The sequence below is a fragment of the Punctularia strigosozonata genome (genome assembly GCF_000264995.1).
Source record: "Punctularia strigosozonata HHB-11173 SS5 unplaced genomic scaffold PUNSTscaffold_17, whole genome shotgun sequence".
NCBI lineage: Eukaryota > Fungi > Basidiomycota > Agaricomycetes > Corticiales > Punctulariaceae > Punctularia > Punctularia strigosozonata.
In genome coordinates, this window is record NW_006767449.1 from 574,210 (window position 1) to 593,073 (window position 18,864).

Sequence of the window (18,864 nt, forward strand, 5' to 3'; positions counted from 1 at the left end):
GCTAAATATATACGTTAGCGCCCACAACCTCGTACCATAGACGAGAAAGGATTACCCGAATGAGGATTGCCAGGTTCCTTGATATCTCCCATATTGACTTTGTCAATCCGCGACTTCCTGGCCCGAATTGTTGCTCGAAAGTGGCACGGGCATGGGATTGCGGGATCTTGAACGGTTCCTTAGCAAACATCCTGGAAAATCGGCATTATTTCCCGATGATTTCAACGATGAGGGTGTATACTCACACATAGAACAGGATCGCTCCGACCCCGAACGCCTCGCTGGACGCGTTGTAGTGATGGCTCAGGACCTCTGGTGGAGCCCAAGCAGCGGTTCCTTCCTGGGGCTGTAGGCAGAATTAGGTCGCGATGCCGAATCACGGTGAGCATTCGTACGTATGGACGCTGGTCATCTTTCGGCTTAAGGACGGACTTGCTGAAGTCGCATAATTTGACTGTGATCGCATCGAGAGATTTGTCGAATACAAGAACATTCTGTGTAATATCACCATGAGACGTTGCGAACAGCAGCAACGAAGACCAGGAACGTACCGCGGGCTTGACATCGCGATGGAATATGCCTCTGAAATGGATGTACTATGGAAAACGATTTAGCCCTTGCACCGGATTGGTGTGCGATAAATCTACCTCAAGGCCGTCGATGATCTGCTTCAGGACGAGGCGAGCGAACTTTGGGGCTATGGCCGATTTGTTGTCAGACACAATTACTTCTGCGCCTCTAGCACCACTTACAGAGCGATCCCTTGGTTATGACGTACTGTTTCAGATCACCGTGCGGCGCTGCGGGCGTGACCACACCTTGGGAATGGTTAGTCCCGTTCCCACACGTTGGGATTGATGTACTAACCAATCGGCATGGACACTTCGACTTTCCCGTTCTCTTCGGCTTCTTCGTCTTCTTCGTCTTCTTTGATATCCTCGGCATACCAGTGCAGAAAAGGTGTTATGTTCGGATGGCTGAGGCTCTTCCACACGCTCAGCTGCATGGCGGTCTGGTCAACGCAGGCGGGTCGCACGATAAGGTGTTTGACTGCCACGGCGCAAGACATGCTCGCTACCTGGCCAAACCGGATCGGCACAGACCCAACGACTGGAAGGACGGTAAGCAAGGAGCTCCATTCGAAACTGATACTACTGACTCCCTTGACCTCCATTCACAACCTTTGACTCGGTGATACCGTACTGAGAGGCGCGTGGTGGGGCCTCAACGTTGTCAAGGCTGCGATACATATATCCTGATATAGGGACGACCCATATGAGCCACCAGTCACAGTTTCAACAACAGCCGCGCACTTAGACCGTCAATGAATACGATGTCGTTTTCTGAGAGCGGGCACGGGAGATTGGGCTTTAACGGCATGCCGTTGACCTATACCATTGTTGAGACTCCGGCAGAAAACAAAGTAGGATTGCACGCACGCTTAGTCGGGCAGGCCTCGCGATCTGGGTGATCGTCATTATCGGCCGGCCTCCAATCGTGGTTTTCTCAACATCGGCAATAACAGGAGCTCGGGTTTCCACTGAACGGTAGCAAATTGTCAACATCTCGTTGCTCCCAGGACCGGATCTCACTCACCTGGACTCGGATCAGCACGAGGCCTTCGAAATTCACCACTGCGGTAGATGGACCATTTGGGCGAATCCGATGTGAACGTCACATCCGGGAAGCCTGCCACACAAGAGCGCAGGTAGGAATGGTTCCATTCCCGAAGAAGTGACTCTTTGTTGCGGAAGTAGTAAGGACTCTCGAGAAGCTCCGGCCGTTCCGGGGCGAGGTATGGTTCGGATGCCATGTTCGTAGCTGGGATGTTGGAGGCAATAGCAAACGAAAGACACAAACTCGCGCTCCTTTATAGGCCTGGCGACGTTGCATTGCCAATGGCCACACCTCTGTCGTGGCCTTGCTTCTAATTGTGCCCTCTTCCACAAGGCAATTACGGGTGATGTTATAAGTGGAGGTGGTGGTCGCATTGTCTAAGAAGCCGTGGGGCACGTGATGAATCCACTGCCAGAGGTTTCATACTGTGCGATAATCGCTGAACACTGTGGACTAAGTACTAGTGCATAACGACGAGCGATACCGTGTCAAGGCATTCTGTGCGGCCGCGTGATACCAGTACCGTGCACATACCATATTTCTATGCAGGCAGTCTGTCACCCTCTGGCCACTCGCTTTTCCCTCGGCCACTTAAAGTCAGGGCAGTGGCTGAGTCTTTTACGAGAGGGCGTTGGTGCAGGGCAGGGCAAATCCTGGCTACTACAGCACGGCTTACTCCGCGTCTCACGTAAGTTTTCGTCAGTGAATATACACACGTCGTTATTTGACAATAGTTTTGTTGCATGTTTTCCGCTGTGTAAGTATGAAAAGCCCTCGGGTCGCAGGTGCAACTCGACGGAGTTCAGGACGGAGGTGCAGGAGCCAGAATACATGATGATGTATGTTCTTCGACATTGACACGATTGTGTGCGAAGTCTATAATATTACATGACAATACCGCTCGCGACAGACAGAATACGATCAATCGTCGTAATCAATCCACGCCTGCAGCGGGAGGGGCACGCTGCGCGTCCCGTTTACGATGTTGGGATTGGCCTTGCTGTCCGAGGGCCTGACCTCCAGTTCTTCGACAGGTATCCACCGATAATAGTCGAGTACCAGATGTCGCCATCCTCTAATGTCTTCGTCCCATTCCACCATCTCGTTCCTTGCGGCGTTGACGAAGACGGGAGACCCATACTCAAATCCCTCGTTGCGGGTCGACTTCACGGCAACAACCCACAATGGTAACGACCGCATGGCCCTGATGAGGCAATTCTCGCATCGCCCCAGCTCTACGTGCCACCCCTCCAATGCGTCAAGGACCACTGGAGTGATGTTTCGAAATTGAGTTCTAGGCTGCTTTGCAAAGACTCTGCGACGTCGCGGACGGCGTGATACCGGCAGCGTTGGCTCGAGGGCATGGCCTATACTGCGGGTGTCATCGAAAAGCTTATTTTCGACGATGCTCTCGCGCTTCAGCCATTTGATCTCATTCGGGTCATCGTCTTCTTCCAACGGGTATTCGGTCCAGTCTCGAAACGGTAGACCCTGCGAATCGACGCCTACGCGAGGTCTGGGCCGCAGGAACGTCGTTTTGGCAATGCGTCTCCGTTGAAGGGGGGTCGGTTGGCATGTGCAACCATCGTTGACGCCTAGGTTCAAAAGAGCCTTGGCCAAAGCACGGCGATCTGAAGCGGAGTAAGACCCGCAGGTATTCGCCGAGCCAACTGACTGCGTCGGTTTCAAGGCAGCGACGACGGTCTGAATATCGGGTGGCTGCTTGATCGCGGATTGTTCGGGTCTGAGATCTTGCGGCGAGTCACCACCGGTATGGTTGCTGATATCATAAGCATCAGTCGGTGGAAAACAGAGGGTGGAATGGTGGACCCACATTGTTGCACTGACAGTATCGCTCCTCGAGACCTCCTCGCGTGAGGATGCAGTCGGGTGAGAGATGCTGATCATATTGATGTCCTGTACAAGGTTCTTAACACTGGCAGCAGCTAGCGATATCGCCTCATGCGTCTCCGCGACGAGTCTCCGGGCGTCTTCGGCCTCGCACCGCAGCTTGTGCACTTCCGCCGCCATACGTCTAGTACGCTTTCTCCTTGGCCCCGATGATGGGCGCGATACTGTCGTCTTCACTGGCGGCACATCGTCCCCGCGACGACGCTTGCGATTTTCTTTGGCGACTTCGGGAGATCGAGGGCGTTTCTGAGCTCGCGCAGCACGTAGCGGGTTTCTTCGAATAGCTGGCGCGGCGTCGGTCGGTGCAGCAGATGCACGGGTTTGCGGCTCTAAGTGGCGGTGAACACCCCGTTCACTTGAAGTAAAAACATTGGCGACATGCTCACCAGTAGTATTAATCGGTTTTAGCTCCCTCCTAAGGCTAGTGACTGCATCGCACCAGCCCGCATGGGCGGATGCGCGACGTTCGGGTGAACGAGCTGCGCTCGATGTGGTAGTGTGATGTTGTGGCCCCATCGCGGACATAAGTCGTAGACACTGTCTTGGGCTGGGTATGGCAAACGGTCACTCTAGCACAGTTCAGAGAGCACAATTTAACTGCAATTGAGGTAGATACCGTTGTTGTGCAGAGAGTCAAAGTCAGACACCCAGGTATGTTCATTGAATCGCACGTGACTACGGTACATATACAGTAGGCGGCGCCGAAGCCGTCGGGTTGCAATATCTCTCAGCCTTCAAGCGCATGCATCATCTCTGTGAAGGAACGGAAACTGCACTGCGTCGCATCGCGATATCTCGGCTTGCGACTACTTTGTGGCACTATCACTAGCTAAGTCCGAAAAACTCCAAGACGTTCTCCGCATGCTCTGGTACGGTGTGCCCTACACCCTGCGCCAAAATCGCCTCGAAGTTCGGACCGAACGTCGCAAAAGAGTACCCCGCCTGCGGATCGTTGGTGATATTCGAGATCGGCGTCGCCGAATAGCCGAAGACGTTCGTCCACTGCTTGATCTCCTCGAAGAAGTTCTGCGGGAACAACGTAGTATCCGCTGTGCCGTGCCAGACCTGCACCTTCGGGCGCTGGCCGGCGAAGCCCGGGAAGCCGCTACGGACGAGATCACCCTGTTCCCAACGACGGAAATCAGTCTGGTAGGCTGACTGGAAGAAGAGGGAAGGATGGGTTACCCATTGCTGCGGCGTCATGATCCGCTCTCCTAGAGCGCACTGCTCGTTCCACGCGTCTGGACCCTCGAAGCACCCGAATGCGACTCCTGAGAATCCAGCGCCGCCTTTGAACAGGTCCGGGTACGCGCCCATCAGCACCTAGCAGGACCGTGCTCAATCACCCTTGCCTATTCTTGCAGCGTATAGAAGGATGAGTTCGTACGCTGGTCATCATGGCTCCCGAGCTTGTTCCCGTCGCAAACACTCGGTTGGCGTCCACGCCCCAGTTGTCGATCGCGAACCGGGTCATAGACGCGATCCCGAGCGAGTCGCCTCCGGCATTGTGCGTCAGCGTTGCGTTCGTATGGACGTCCCAGCACCCGCCGGAACCGTCGGGTGACTGCGGATACTACACCATAAAAAAAGATGCTCTCAGTGGTCGTAAAGGGCGTTCAATCGGAAAATTTATGCGCACGATGACAATGAACCCCAGCTGGTCTGCCAGATCCGCATACTGCGTTCCCGTAAAGTAAGCCTCTGCCGTGCCTGTGCAGAAATGCATCGCGACCAGAAGCGAGGGCGGATTGGCCAACTGCGCCGGCTTGTAGAAAAACCTTCATGGCCATACATGCGTCGGGCAAACGCAAGCTCGAGTGAGTCTACAATGCGTCGTTCTTGGAAAATACATACATGAACGTGTTTGTCGGGTTAGGCCCGAAGTCTCCAGTCATCTGTTGCAAGGTGCCCTGGGCGGCATGAGCCACGGCAGCGAGTGCACCAACGAGGATTGTGTTGATCAGCATCGTTAGTAGCGCCTCGTTCCTGTAACACATAGCGAGTCGTTTTATAGCGTCACAAAAAGAGTGCTCCAACGTTTTACTCAGGGTCTATCGATGCCACATAACCATCCGCAGTCAAGAAACGGCCTGGTGCATGTCATACTATATGGCGCCGAATAAAAATATACCAGGTATGTGAATAAACCGCCTGTTGTCGCGTGGTGATTATGAAGCTAGGAATAGTATGTATTGCGCCTCGGGAATCCTCAAACAGCTCTTTGGCCAGCTGATCAGCCCGAAGGTCAATCGATTGGCGGACATAGCCAAGCGTTCCTAACATGACATAGCAGCGTATAAAAATTGATACAAGTACAAACGATCAAGTCGAAATCACTGTGCAGTCCAACATGGTCTGTGAGATGCTCCGGCAACCGTCCAAAATGATCACCATGGAACACCCATTTGGTCGCTTCACTCCCGCAGCTGTGAAACGACGTGTCTTTTGAAGGCTTCATACGCTTCCAGTACAAGACGTCTCTGATCCAACGACATCATCGTATCGTCGATGCATGTCGCAAAAACATTCGTGTTATTGCGCTTGGTGACCTGAGGCATATATACCTGAACCACCGTCTGATGCGGTGCCGGCATGCCCTGTGCCACCGCCCGCGCCAGCTCCGCGGTCACGGTAAACTTGTAGAAGGTCGGCAACGTGCCTGCGCACAAGATGCCGGCGTACGTCCGTGACGGCACGTCGTCTTGCAGCGGACCGGACGAAGTCGGCACCGCAGCGGCGACGAACTCGAGTGCGGTGCTCGTCTGGTAGGCGCCGATCGCGGTCGCGACGAGCATCGCCTGCGAGTGGCTCGTCTGCACGCGCAGGCCGGGGTTCGCGGCCGACATCGCCAGCGGGTGCACGAGAAGCGGGTAATCGCAGTTGCCGGCGTCGACGGCGCACGCGACCGAGGAGGTGAAGTTGGACCCGGCGACCGTGACCGGGATCGGCCGCCACGGGAGCACGATCGCGCCGGGATCGACGGCCTCGGGGAAGCCCATGGTGTCGAGCAGACGGATGAGGAAGTCGTCGACGGCGACGTAATCCGTGAGGGGCATGCGCGCCTTCTCCATGTGGCGCAGTAGCCGCTTGCTGGCCGGGTCGAAGGCCGAGCGCGAGGACGCTGCGGTGAGGACCTCGGAGGGCACGGATGGCGTGAGGTCGGGATCGACGAGGGCGCTAAAAAAGGCGTCCGCCTTCTCCTCGCGCACGACGATGTTGTAGAGCGCGAGGTCGCCGGGGCCCCAGTCCGCGGGCGCCTTGGGAGTTCTGTACACGTTCGGGCTCGGGGGACGCCAGGAGATCCGCGACGCAGGCCGGGTAGACTGCGCCCGAGTGGATGGAACGTAGACAATTTGCGGTCGTTTCGGAGAAGTCGCCTCGGTGATGAGCGGCAGCGGAGGCCCGACATCGGGTGAGCGCCATCGTTCGAAGTTGAACGGCTCGTAGGCATGCTGCGTGGCGGATGATGCAGGGCTCGCGCTCCCGGAGCTCGACAGCGACCTATCAGTCGGGGTACGAATAACCGAAGGAGACGGTGGTCCTATGTAAGTTGGGCGGTACGATCCAATGGTGACGGAGGGTTTCGAGGTCATATCACCAACCCTGGGATATATCTCTGGGGTAGACGATGGCGAGGACAGTCTCATGGGTGGAAGCGATTCCAGGGAGTAATGTGTGCTACCATGGCCTTATGTAGACCCAACACAGCGCTTTGAAGCTATACAATCGCAGTGATCGAACCGATTGTTCCGTCGTTGTCGGTGCCAAAGCCATTAAACGTGGGACAACGCGGGACAAATACGAACAAAGAAGGTGCCACGTGGATACTACCACGCCGTCCTCGCGTTTTATTGCTTTAGTATACCGTTAATCAATCATCGCGACTTATTCACGTTGCATGCGCCGTCCGAACCACTGATACCTTCTACAAGCCCATGTCCATCGTCTGCCGCCTAATCGTGCCAGGCTTCTGAGCAAATACGAATCATGCAATTCAGGAACTATCTGCCAGAAAGTAGCCTCTTTCTCTGTTCATTCTGATGGCGGAGAGGAGAAACGACGTGTCGTCTGAAGAGCTCGTACGCTTCCACTATGAGCCTCCTTCTTCCCAACAGCCCAATATTGTCTTCACACCGGGAGGCTACGGTTTCGAGGATGTTCGTTTTCGTCACCGGAGGTGCGTAAACTTGAACTACCGTTGGATGATCTATCATTGATCCCTCGGCAACCGCCCGAGCCAGCTGTGTTGTGATGGTGAATTTGAAGAAGACGGGCAAAGTGCCGGTGACCATGATGGCCGCATACGTGCGCGGAGCATGATCGTGCCGCAGGTATTCAGAATTAAGGAGGAGTACGCTGGATCTATGGGCAAGATCTGCCTGGTATTGATAGTCGGCGATGGCCATGGCTACAATCTTCGCGTGCGGAACGGGCGGGTGCCGAGGGTCGACGTCGCCAACGGGCATCGTCCTTGAGTGCACTATGACGGGATAGCGTCCCTCGCCAGCGTCTATAGACATGGCGCAGCTTCCAGTGAAGCGCTGCCCATACATCGTCAACGGATATTCATGTTCGCATACAAAGACAGCGTCGTCGCCCACGGCCTGTGGATAGCCCATGGCTTCGAGGAGGCGCATGAGGAACATCACGCAAGCGCCGTCATCGATGTTCACCGATCGAACGAACTCCATGTATCGGAGCAGGCGCTTGCTCTCGGGATCCGCGGCTTCGCGGGAGGTTTCGGCGGTGAGAAACTCCCGCGGTACGCTGGAAGACGGTGCGAGGTCCACATCAGGGCCGTAGAAGGCAGTGGCGTCCTGCTCTACGAACTGGATATTGAACGCTGCGAGATCGTCCACCCCCCATTCTCGCGGCGCTTTGGGTCCTACCTGAGGGAAGAGCGAGTAGGAGCGGGGTTCCGGGTCGGGCATGATCGCGATGGTTGACAACATGGGGGAGATGCTGCGCTCGGATGGGGCTGGGTCATTGGACATCGGTGACAGCACGAGTATGGCTGGCTCCGGACGAGGGGAAGCGCCTCGCTCGCATTGCTCCGGGCTGCTCCTTCCAGTATCTTGCACTCGTAATGGGGTCGGAACGGATGGTGGTCGAATGATCGTTATCTGACCCGGCTCAGGACATGGCTGCCTATCAGGAACTCGGATGACGGTGGGAGGAGCTGACGGCGCATATGCGTGGGAGGAGTCCATGTCCGAATCTGTTCTCTCCGAGGCAGACGAGAGAAAGGTCATGGATACGAAGATACGGGCAATGAGCTCATGAATGCACTGTTTATATCTCCAGGATATCAGGCGTCACCGGGCTATATATATATCTCGCGATGATAGATCCGTTCCCATCAGCTGCTTCAGCTTCTTCGGCGTCAAAGATATCAACCTGAGTAAATTTCAGGTAAAATCTGACCCACATGTTATCGCAAAGCTATGTTTGTCTGCGTGCAATTAAGCGGTCTGAGTGGCTTGAGGCGCGAAGACCAGACATCATACCCACTGAGGGCCTGAAGGGATGCGCAAACTTGGGCAAATATCCTGGCTTGATGGTGGTTACACGATATCGGGCAGGCGAGGGTAAAGCTGCAGGGCCGCAGCAAACACCTTGACTTCACCTGAGACGAACGTCAGCCGTAGTTCACAGGTTGACAGATGGATTCAGGATAAAAAGCCGTCTCGACGGTACCCCCTGCAGCAGTCATGCGTCTCATTCCAGCGCTCATCTTTACTCTCGGGGTTTTCGCTCTCGCTATTGTGGCAGAACCGCTCGACGACCACGCCAGGCACGACTCCGGCGACTGGCTGCCTAGCAACTGCTGCGGGCAAGGGAGCGAATGCGACCCTACGGGACAGTGCATTTGCTGTTTCGGAGTCACTTTCGATGATGGTCAATGTTTCTGCTCGTAAAACGTGAGTCATCCATGATATTGCATACGAGATAACAGTTTACGTACAGTATCAGGTGGTGGAACGGGAATCCGAAGGCATATGATGCCAGGAGGAACGTCACGTCGATCGTCAGCACGTCGGTTTCCGAGTCACGGAGAGAGACGTAACGTTCTACACCTCGTCTGCAGCTTATGTTGAACATCGCACACAGGGAAAGCATGTCGAGTAGCATTGATTGGAAAAGCAGAACACGTATACTATACATCTATGGAGATACTTGACAAATTAAGCTCGAGGCTCTCAGAGATACTTCCAGGAACGACTCACATTCGTTCCTCTCGTGATTTGATGACAAAGCCACAACCTCAAATGGCGTCGTTCTCCACAAGCTTGCCGCATATGATGTACTTGTTGGCGAAGTGATCGTACCAGCCTGCGGTATATGTCTGAGTATACAAGTGTGAGGTACCAAGCGTGTCAATCGCACCTTTCATGTTCTCTCTGTCCGAGGTCGCACGACGGAGTCAGTGATGATGACGAAGAATAGTACTATATGAGCAAGGGCGCACATTTCGTCAGGCTTAAGATCGTCGAGCTTATCCAAGGGTTGGTCGATGGGCGTCAACATTTCTAGGAGTTGAAGACGGGTTAGTTGCTTCGTCAGCTGTGCAGAGGAGACGCCGACTCACCGACATCGAACGACTGCTTTGCCATTCCGCGAGAGGCATCCCTACCAGCAAAGTTTCCGTACATGCCATCTGTTACAAGGGTGGCGTGAGTCATCGACATGCGGACATCATGCATCCAGTGCTTACTTGGCCCATAGAAGTTTCGTCCAGCAGTCACGTCGAAAACTGTTCCTTGAATCGCGAGCAGGATGCGGCCTCCATTCTCGCCGTTGAACGGAGCGAGTGTCTTCGGTGTGTAGATTTGATAGACGACGGTGGGCGGATGAGTCTTCGGTAGCCAGGAGTAGCCTTGCCTGAACTCGTTCGGGACCTTGGAAGGCTTGGACGTCGACGGCAGCAGAATCTTCTGTACAGAGTAAAGGATGTAAAGTAGAAGAGCAGTGTTGACAGGTGCGCCCAGGTTGAATGAGGGTGCCATGGTTGGAACGCTTGGTGTAACGGTTAGGATAGAGTAGCTGTTGGGCTCGTAACCCGTCATCCCATTCCCGCGCCCAGTGGGCTGCGGCAAAACACACGTGGCTAGGCGGTACGCGGCATTTGCCGACCGGCAAAGCTCTCCAGCAACGTAGAGATCCATAGGTAAGTGAGACGATATGCTGAATGATATGTGGGGACGCGACGTAGAGGAGTACAAACGAGCCCTCCTACAGTTCACTCAGGTCCAAATCTACGACTTGTACCTGCGTACCGTTGACGAGGTATAAGCTCAGCACTCCGTCTCCTCCATGACTGGTATCTACCCTATACCGATCGAATAGCGGCTCTCCAACGCAACCCGAGGTCTCTTCCCATACAATCTCCCAGTCGCGGAAGTGACCGGGAGCGGTGGAGCGCAAGATAGAGAGACCCGTGGCATTCACGGCGTTGGAGGGCAGGATCAGGAGGATGGACGACGACGCCGGATGGGCGACGATCTTTCCCCGTTTACCGATGACAGTTGGCGTGCCGGTGATGTTGTTGATGCTGGGCAGGTCTTCGGGGAGCGGAAGAGGCGTGCGGGTCCAATGCCAAGCCGTACCTAAGATATGCTAGTTTAGCAGAGATAGCCTATGGTTCGTGGTTCCGTGTACGTACTTTTCCAATAGTGATACCTGTGTTGCGCAGTGCCATCAGAAGGGATTACGTGTAAGGTGAAATGAGACTTGCCATCTTTCAGTACCAGTAGTGTTCTCTCGATTCAGAACATGAACACGCCCCTCGCCGTCAATGGTCTGAGCTTCCTGATTCAATATACCCCTGCCGCAATTCTTGGTCAGTTTGACATCGCAAGGGCGGCGCGATTCAAACCCACCCATATTTAGGAACACCGAAGATAGTTATGCCGGCCGACGCGGGAACAATGGGTTCCTGTGCAGCCATGTTCGCAATGGTCTGGTTCCAATTGTTGAGCCAGGTCGACCCAAGGTCAGGACTGAAGGAGTAGTCCATGTCGTGGTTCTGGTGGACAGAGTCAACTGAATTCTCGTTGAGGCAAAAGCGGGCACTGACATTTTCAGGGCCGTTTGGTCCGGCTTGAACGGCGACATCCTGACCAGTGTCGTTCACATAGTCGCGGTAGGTCCTACATAAACGCCTTGAGTACTGCGAGCGTCGTGATGGGCAGGTAAGCACTTGCCAGGTAGCATGGAGTTGCCCTTTGCCGTCAAAGTCCAACCCGTTGATATAGGCGTTGTCTGGTCAATTCATTGTCAACCCTTGAAGTACTCACGTAGGATTGTAGACATCTCACTATTGACGCCCTCAAGGTAGCGCCCGATCTGAGTCCAGTTGCTTCCGGGCGTGTAACGGTAGAGCCAGTCGTCGCCTAATCCTGACCTCCCGACGCGGAACTCCATGACCAGGTCGGAACCTTCGTTAGTCAGCCCGTGTACAGATCATGAACAAGTGTCATCCGTACCGCTGGCTGAGTTCACGGTCGAAGGTATCATCAGGAAGCGGGGATAGGTAACGTTGATGAAGTAGATCGAGTTATCGAGATCTTCAAGACCGGGAAGGTGATCCTGTCGAACAAGGATGATCACTCTTCCTCATAGGGAACCTCTGATAATACTTACAAGAGTAGGCCCGAAAAGCGAAGAATCCCAGTCAAAATTCGTGGGATCCGTGGCTACCCCAGCAACGGAAACACGATAGTTCATGTTATTGTCGTGTTGATCGTATCCGAGGTGGATGGTACCGTCCCCTTTGGATATCCCTATGGAGATGCTATAACGTGGGGACCGAGCTGTGGTTAGCGACGTGAAATACATAAGCGAGCGAAGGAGCGCACATATCATGACCATCATCTTCAGTCTGACTATAGTCGTCCAAAGTAAGCGTGTCCCAGTCTCCTGCAGGGAGCAGTCTCCTCGAAACCGCTGGATGGCGTACGGACGAGTTGGCGGCATCCGTAAGGTAATGGACAGCATACTGCCACCCTGATCGCGAGCGCGCGTCAGTGCGACAACAATTGAGAATAAAGCAACGCCCGGTCATACCTTGGAACGTGACTAGCGCGTCTTGCTGGAACGACTCCCCGTTCAGCCTATTGACCGTCGGAGGATCTGGACCCAAAGTGGTGATATTCAAGACCTTCACTCCGGCCCCGGAGCACGCGAGCGGCACGGCGAGCAGCCACAGCAGCATTGCACGTAACATAGTATCGACAACCTTGCGTCCTCTCCAAAATATTCCACGAGGCAATACAAACGGCTGTATGTCGGGCGAATCATCCCGCGGGTGCAGTCCTGCATGCGCTTTATACACTGAGTCGCTGGGAGGGTATACAGGGCATTTACACGTCACGAGAGCAAGGCACGCAATACTGAAGCATATCAGGAGGTCAGACCGAAGTCATGCCATCAGATTCTGTACGAAGCACAGTCGAGTTGAAGGTACTCCGGGTTGGCGAGACGCAAGGAGGAACGGGCCGCTGGGACCGGCTTGGTCAGTCACCTGATCGTGCGAATTTTCGACCCTGCAGTGCTCCCGCCCGGCTCAACGTTTTCTTCCGACTTCATCGATGGCAACATGTCAGTCTTCTTCCTCGGAACTCTTCGCTCCCGGCTCAATTCTGATTCTATGATAGGTGTCTCGCTATGTATACGGCAACACATACTGCAGGCGAAGCGCATCACTGAGTCACTATTCTGATCGCGCGATTCATTGCCTACCGACCCGCGAGCTCTTCCCGACCGTCCGCGCTCCATATTCATGACCCTGATCGCACCAATGGCGATTAGACAGCAGCGATGAAGGCTGCTGGACAGCTTGACTCGGGGAAACGCCGCCCGCAGCATTGATGAAGCTTATGAGGAATCTCCGAGAGCGATTTTCGCGGCAGGAATATATAAAGTCGTCAACGAACACAGCTCGCACTCTGTCATCTTCATCGCTCACCTCTCAGATGGAAACTCTGCCAACAGAACTTCACTCCTCCATCCTGTCGTTAGCGTGTGACATGGATGAACGCTCCGCGTTTAACCTGTTACTGGCTTCGAAGTACATACACTCGGTCGCTCTGCCATTCCGGTTCTATCATGTTCGCGTCTCCGAGCCATCTAGGTTCGCTCTTGCTTTCTGCGCACTGGAACAGCAGCCCGCGCCTACCCGAGTAATTCGTCACCTCACTATTGGCGACGGCTCGACCAACTCCCATACGCAGCGACGATCCGGCCGAGGCGTCTATAGCTCCATCGGGCGACTGCTTGAACTGGCATCGCCCACCCTTGACAGCCTGGATGTCTCCCTATATCACATCAGTACCGTCGATCAGCTCCACGTTATTTCAATGTCTTTCCCTCGTCTCCGCCAACTCACCTTGTTCTGTCGACGACTCAACGGTCGCGCCATCAAGCTTCCAACCATGCCCCAACTCGAGTCCCTTCACGTCATCGGCGATAGTCTCCTCATCGAAGAGATACCACCCATCGCGCCACACCTCCGAACCCTGCACCTGCAACGCTATCCCATCCCCAAGTGGTTCCTGGAACACCTGGAGACCATCCGCGATTCAACCGCGGGTCTTCCTCGCAAGAATCCCATCCCGATCCCAGGAGGATTCATACCGCATTCAGCTCCTTCGAACGATGATCTCCGCCGCGTCGATCTCATGATCGCCTGCCTTGACAGGTTCACTGTGGAGCTCGGTAGACCCTGGTGTATGGAAGCGCGTTATGCCCGCTTGGACGTCGAGCGCCGAAGCTTCCTCGATGCAACGCGCGATGCCTTAACATCACTTGCAACCCGTTTACCGGTCCTCGTGTTTCGAGAGGAGGCGTTGGAGGAAAGGTCCACATGCGGAAGCTAGACTTTCTCTCACGTACCTTGAATTCACGACACGACAGCTCGACGAGAATCGCGCGGGCATTGGACATGGGATCTTTGGGGCTTTCTTAAGTGCTTCGAGACGGATGCCACCAATGACAATGTACTTTCGCAGAGGGATTTCACATAAATTTCCCCATACGCGCGTTCCTTCTGGACGACCTATGCGTCCACTGCCATACTAAATCCAGTAGCTGGCTACTGCCATCGGATAGGCTACAACTCGGTCTTCGATAGGATAAATATGATGATATCGTCACAAGGACTCGTGGCAGCGATGTCCTGAGTCTAGTCCAAACGTGCCGGCTCTAGCATATAAATTATTGAAAGATCTCCCGTGTGCTCTCAATGAGGTCGCGGTAGAGGCTTAGGCTTGGGCTTAACGACGGAAGGTTGGTTTGTCGGGCCGACTCTCCTCGGCTATGATGCATGTCCATCGTGAGCAGTGGACTGGCGACAATGTGCACGATGCACGACCTCTCACCGTGAGTGTATACCCGCCACCAATCACTGAATAATAGCTGGTTCTGAACTGTGATTCATCTTTAGTGGGGCTTTGACATGTCAGAACGGCAGGACAGATCAAGGCGTATGACTTCACTCACGTTGCAACCACTCCATACGTTTGCTCACGTGCAAAGCAGGCAATCTCGAGCATCGTGAAGTGTGAACACGTCACGAGGAAGCAATATGCCCAGGTAATGGATGCAGCGTCGACGACGTGCGGTGCCAATGGACAATACTACGTGAGGCGCGAATGCGACACGGGGAAACAACAGCCTAAGTGCTGCGTTCAATGTCGACGACGTTGGTACCAATGAACACCACTGGGATGGAGTGAACGATTGTCCAGACCGCTTGTGCATTTATCTACAGCGTCAATATTGGGTATCGGGGGCCCCGACCCATGCGACGTGCCCATAAATGATGCAGCACGCACAGATATATTCACATTGCCGCCGAACATGTACTTCGCAGCAGCTCGTATGAGTACATCTTTCTCAACTACAAGTGATCACGCCGAGGCGCGTTTCAACGATAGAGAGAGCTCTCGATATTCCACTCCGTGCAATGACGAACGCAGCTGAGCGTTGAAACGTGGGTCGAACGCTGCGGCAGTGTCGAACTGATTAGGTCACAGCTTTCGTGACTCTGTAATTTTTGGTATTGCCACTAATATTACATCGTCAGGGCTGCTCAGTAGAGCTCTTATTCGCTGCGTACCTGGTCGGAACACGATGTCCCGGTGGTTGTCATTCAGTGTATCAATTGCTTCGCGTTAGCATCGCCACAAAGCCGGTTCGGTGCCTGAGATGGAAGTGCGTTATAGCCGTCAGCAATCAAAAGCAATTTGAAGAGCGTTATTGCCAGATCAATCTCAGGCTCATCCTTGGCCGGTGTCTGTGATGTGTCAGATCCCGACCGCTCAATAGTTCCGATACGCGCGTGTGAGCTCGGTCTTCTTGCACTGGACAATGATATATCACTCGGCGATGGTGACAGGCTTCCACCGCGAGCTATCCGATAAGTCTTCCGGCTTCATGTGGAGGCCTATTCTCTGAGCGCCCAGCAGCCAGCTCCCGATAGCCGAAGATGAACTATACTCGCCCGCCACCTTCCATCCAGAATGCTCAACACGCAGACCGATGATCGATGAGCGGTTGAAGCGATGGTGAAGAACCAGCGCCCTTGCAGCTGCGTTCTCAACCGGATCATGTACCATGTGCACTGAAAAAGATAAACATCATCGTTGGCCGCAATCTCGTGATATGCGCAGTGAACCCACCGTTTCTCGACAGGAAAAGCAAGCACAGATGGATTGTTATCACGCCTGAGTTTGTAATAAATCGCTGAACAACGATCATCTCATGCTGCTGTCAGGAGAGCACGGCAAGTGAGGTACGTGAAGCCAACTGTGGCAGTTCTCCTAAATGTGCTGGACGCTGCTTTGAAGACGATTCGTTGATGGTTTGAACATTCGAAATGCGCATTATCTTGTCGCTGCCATATAGATTTCTAGGCGTGAGCATCATCAATGGTGTGCAATTCAATACATCGGGATATAAATATTCTTTAGTCCTTCGATGGCGTTTAGATGGTCTTTGATGGGCGGGCAACGTGTTGGCGTGCACAAAACTTTACCCTGAGTTCGCGCGGCTCACTCAGGGCCAGATACTAGACTCTCCTGTCGACGCATATAGCAATAAGCATTCGCCAAATTGATGTGGAACCGAGAAGAGCACGCACCCGCAACATAAGCATCCAGTTATGCAATCCGCGATTCCCGCGAAACATCCCGTAATCGCTGATGCTCGCGTCAGCGGTGCGCCAATAGACGACAAGCCATTTGGACATGCGTACCAGATATGATACATTCAATAGCATCCGCGATGCACGACACAATCGCCATGATGGCGTCGCCGATGCAGGTAACGATTCCTGCTAAGCACGAGAAGATCACGCTGTCATGCCACTGAGCGAATCCGACAAGAGGCTCGAGGATTGAGTGGGCTACGCACCCCATGGCGATACGACCAGTGTGGATATCGAGCGTGCATCCTTGTGAGTCTTGCTTCAAATACGGATTCGCAGCTGAGCATGACGTATGCGAGGGAGGATAGGGCCCGAAGCATGGATATGCAGCTAGAGGTAATGACCACGAGTTTATCAGTGATGTCATGAACTCACACGACGGCGGGGTTCCGGCCGTCGTAGGCTTTGGCACATACGCACGTTGAACCTTTGCGCACAGCGACGAGTTGATGCGGGGTGTATATGTTGTAGGCCTTCCTTTCAGGGTGCTGCTGAGCATCTGTAAGCTTCCGGAATCCAGATGTGAGTGGAAATGAGATTCCCTCACCAATGTTCGCCGCATATCCCTAAATCAGCCCTCTCAACGTACCCTTGCGCATAGATCTCAGGTTCGCTCGTGAATGGGCGGCAACTGCTTTGCGCACTGTGCCACGTCTTCACGTTGCCCTTCTAACGCCAGAGTTCTGATAGGCATACGACGACCGTCGCTCAGAGTCATACAGGCAGATCAAACGTGTTGCGAAAATGTGCACCAAGTGCTGTGGTAGGTAGGCAAATGCCGCCCTTGCGCTTGCTCATCGAACCGAGAGAGCCGACGGAGCAAAGCAGAAGACTCCAGCGGCGCAGAACCTCCCAAAAAGGACAGGTGGCGAACAGCCACCCCGCCCGTTACCCTTCGAGAACGGGTGCCAGGCCTTGCAGAATAGGCCGAGTGCTGATTGTATCCGATGCTTCGACAGTTGCATGCCAACACGCTCGACGGAGACACGACACCCTCAGCTTGCTATCGTATCCTCATTGGGTATATATGAGATTTCCGAACATCTATACAAGAAAGAAAAAACGTGACCTCATCGAGATCTTCCAATCTTCTCATTACCTAGAACAAACACAGAGTAACCGGATTATTGATGGCCAAAAACGGGAAACTTGCTATACGACGACGTTCACGATGGATAGGCGCAGGTTTCAACAGCGATCCTGCCACGACCTGTCACGCCTGCGGGTAATAAGCCCAAATACGAGCTTCGTACGACATGCCCCCACGCCGAGAGCGAGCACGTATTCGTTGAGACGCGGCGCGCAATGCTCACATTACTCCGGCGTGGCAAGAACCGGGCATTGGATCAAACTCGCCGAATGGATCGGGCACTTACACCTGGTGCTTGCATTGACGAGCACTTACAACACTATGGACTTCGCACGTGGTTTCAGGTAAACGGTGGAGATAGGAAAAAAATGCACCATTCGTTTTCGCGACTGGTGGATGACTTGCGGGGTACGGCTAACAACGTTTCGTACCGCGCGAAAGCTCAGAGCCTCCTCATGGCAATGATTCATTCCAAATCAATGTTGACGGGAGAGCTCTCGACCCTTTATCTGTGACTCCGTGAAACTGAAAAAGGGGCCCGACCAGAAACTCCTGATGATATGACAATGCCTCGTCTGTTTTTTTTTCTCGCACAGGACCCTTCACGCGGTCTCAAACATCAAGGGACATTGTTTTGCCAATTTCGTGAAGCATGGAAGTGGGCCTCGAGCTCGAGGTCTGCTCCAATGAGGGGATCTTGCGTAGACTCTAGCTCGATGCGGACGACCAGACAGGCTTCCCGCGCCCAGCCCAGCCTTGCCCGATTTCTGCTTCCGGCATCGTCATTTTGGACGCGTAGGAACTTTCGGCTTTCCCGCTGAAGGACTCGTCGCCGGCCCTACATTGTTTGACTTGAAGGCGGTCCGGGTGAATGCCGTGCTGTCGCACGATTAGTCGTGCTCACCGCGGACTTCCCGTCGGGTTTGTGTAGCTTGGTATTAGCGCATGCGGCTTTTGTTGATGCGATTCTGTGGAGTCGGGCCGGTGAGCATGGATAACAACTCTCTGCTAGTTTCAGACGCCGTACGTTGAGGACATT

The 18,864-nt window shown here is 54.1% G+C and overlaps 9 protein-coding genes across 9 annotated transcripts; 1 reads left to right on the forward strand and 8 right to left on the reverse strand.

The window, feature by feature from the left end:
* Positions 1 to 241: 241 nt before the first annotated feature.
* Positions 242 to 1,813, reverse strand: PUNSTDRAFT_47508 (kinase-like protein; the record flags this gene model as incomplete). Its single annotated transcript, XM_007388294.1, has 10 exons — positions 242 to 346; positions 396 to 494; positions 552 to 596; positions 648 to 697; positions 753 to 818; positions 868 to 1,110; positions 1,160 to 1,255; positions 1,314 to 1,389; positions 1,440 to 1,540; positions 1,597 to 1,813. The coding sequence occupies 10 exons, from the start codon at positions 1,811 to 1,813 to the stop codon at positions 242 to 244; spliced, it is 1,098 nt and encodes a 365-aa protein (XP_007388356.1).
* Positions 1,814 to 2,538: 725 nt separating this feature from the next.
* Positions 2,539 to 4,053, reverse strand: PUNSTDRAFT_138607 (uncharacterized protein; the record flags this gene model as incomplete). Its single annotated transcript, XM_007388295.1, has 3 exons — positions 2,539 to 3,397; positions 3,452 to 3,857; positions 3,915 to 4,053. 3 exons carry the CDS (start codon positions 4,051 to 4,053, stop codon positions 2,539 to 2,541), a joined length of 1,404 nt encoding a protein of 467 aa, XP_007388357.1.
* Positions 4,054 to 4,353: 300 nt separating this feature from the next.
* Positions 4,354 to 5,495, reverse strand: PUNSTDRAFT_76200 (carbohydrate esterase family 1 protein; the record flags this gene model as incomplete). The annotated part of the gene is made up of 5 exons (XM_007388296.1): positions 4,354 to 4,650; positions 4,714 to 4,851; positions 4,916 to 5,101; positions 5,168 to 5,306; positions 5,383 to 5,495. The coding sequence occupies 5 exons, from the start codon at positions 5,493 to 5,495 to the stop codon at positions 4,354 to 4,356; spliced, it is 873 nt and encodes a 290-aa protein (XP_007388358.1).
* A 288-nt stretch (positions 5,496 to 5,783) lies between these two features.
* On the reverse strand, positions 5,784 to 8,522 carry PUNSTDRAFT_146498 (uncharacterized protein; the record flags this gene model as incomplete). Its single annotated transcript, XM_007388297.1, has 2 exons — positions 5,784 to 7,029; positions 7,612 to 8,522. 2 exons carry the CDS (start codon positions 8,520 to 8,522, stop codon positions 5,943 to 5,945), a joined length of 1,998 nt encoding a protein of 665 aa, XP_007388359.1. The 3' UTR covers positions 5,784 to 5,942.
* A 1,271-nt stretch (positions 8,523 to 9,793) lies between these two features.
* PUNSTDRAFT_76362 (cytochrome b5) lies at positions 9,794 to 10,535 on the reverse strand (the record flags this gene model as incomplete). Its single annotated transcript, XM_007388298.1, has 5 exons — positions 9,794 to 9,861; positions 9,916 to 9,929; positions 9,998 to 10,058; positions 10,118 to 10,186; positions 10,244 to 10,535. 5 exons carry the CDS (start codon positions 10,533 to 10,535, stop codon positions 9,794 to 9,796), a joined length of 504 nt encoding a protein of 167 aa, XP_007388360.1.
* Positions 10,536 to 10,866: 331 nt separating this feature from the next.
* Positions 10,867 to 11,121, reverse strand: PUNSTDRAFT_27757 (uncharacterized protein; the record flags this gene model as incomplete). The annotated part of the gene is made up of 1 exon (XM_007388299.1): positions 10,867 to 11,121. A coding segment is annotated over one exon (255 nt), but the record flags the coding sequence as incomplete, so codon positions are not given.
* A 105-nt stretch (positions 11,122 to 11,226) lies between these two features.
* Positions 11,227 to 11,713, reverse strand: PUNSTDRAFT_76131 (uncharacterized protein; the record flags this gene model as incomplete). Its single annotated transcript, XM_007388300.1, has 3 exons — positions 11,227 to 11,353; positions 11,409 to 11,554; positions 11,606 to 11,713. Coding segments are annotated over 3 exons (381 nt in total), but the record flags the coding sequence as incomplete, so codon positions are not given.
* Positions 11,714 to 12,322: 609 nt separating this feature from the next.
* On the reverse strand, positions 12,323 to 12,742 carry PUNSTDRAFT_76302 (uncharacterized protein; the record flags this gene model as incomplete). Its single annotated transcript, XM_007388301.1, has 2 exons — positions 12,323 to 12,534; positions 12,595 to 12,742. The coding sequence occupies 2 exons, from the start codon at positions 12,740 to 12,742 to the stop codon at positions 12,323 to 12,325; spliced, it is 360 nt and encodes a 119-aa protein (XP_007388363.1).
* A 617-nt stretch (positions 12,743 to 13,359) lies between these two features.
* On the forward strand, positions 13,360 to 14,405 carry PUNSTDRAFT_146500 (uncharacterized protein; the record flags this gene model as incomplete). The annotated part of the gene is made up of 1 exon (XM_007388302.1): positions 13,360 to 14,405. Exon 1 carries the CDS (start codon positions 13,398 to 13,400, stop codon positions 14,403 to 14,405), a length of 1,008 nt encoding a protein of 335 aa, XP_007388364.1. The 5' UTR covers positions 13,360 to 13,397.
* Between the last annotated feature and the right edge of the window lie 4,459 nt (positions 14,406 to 18,864).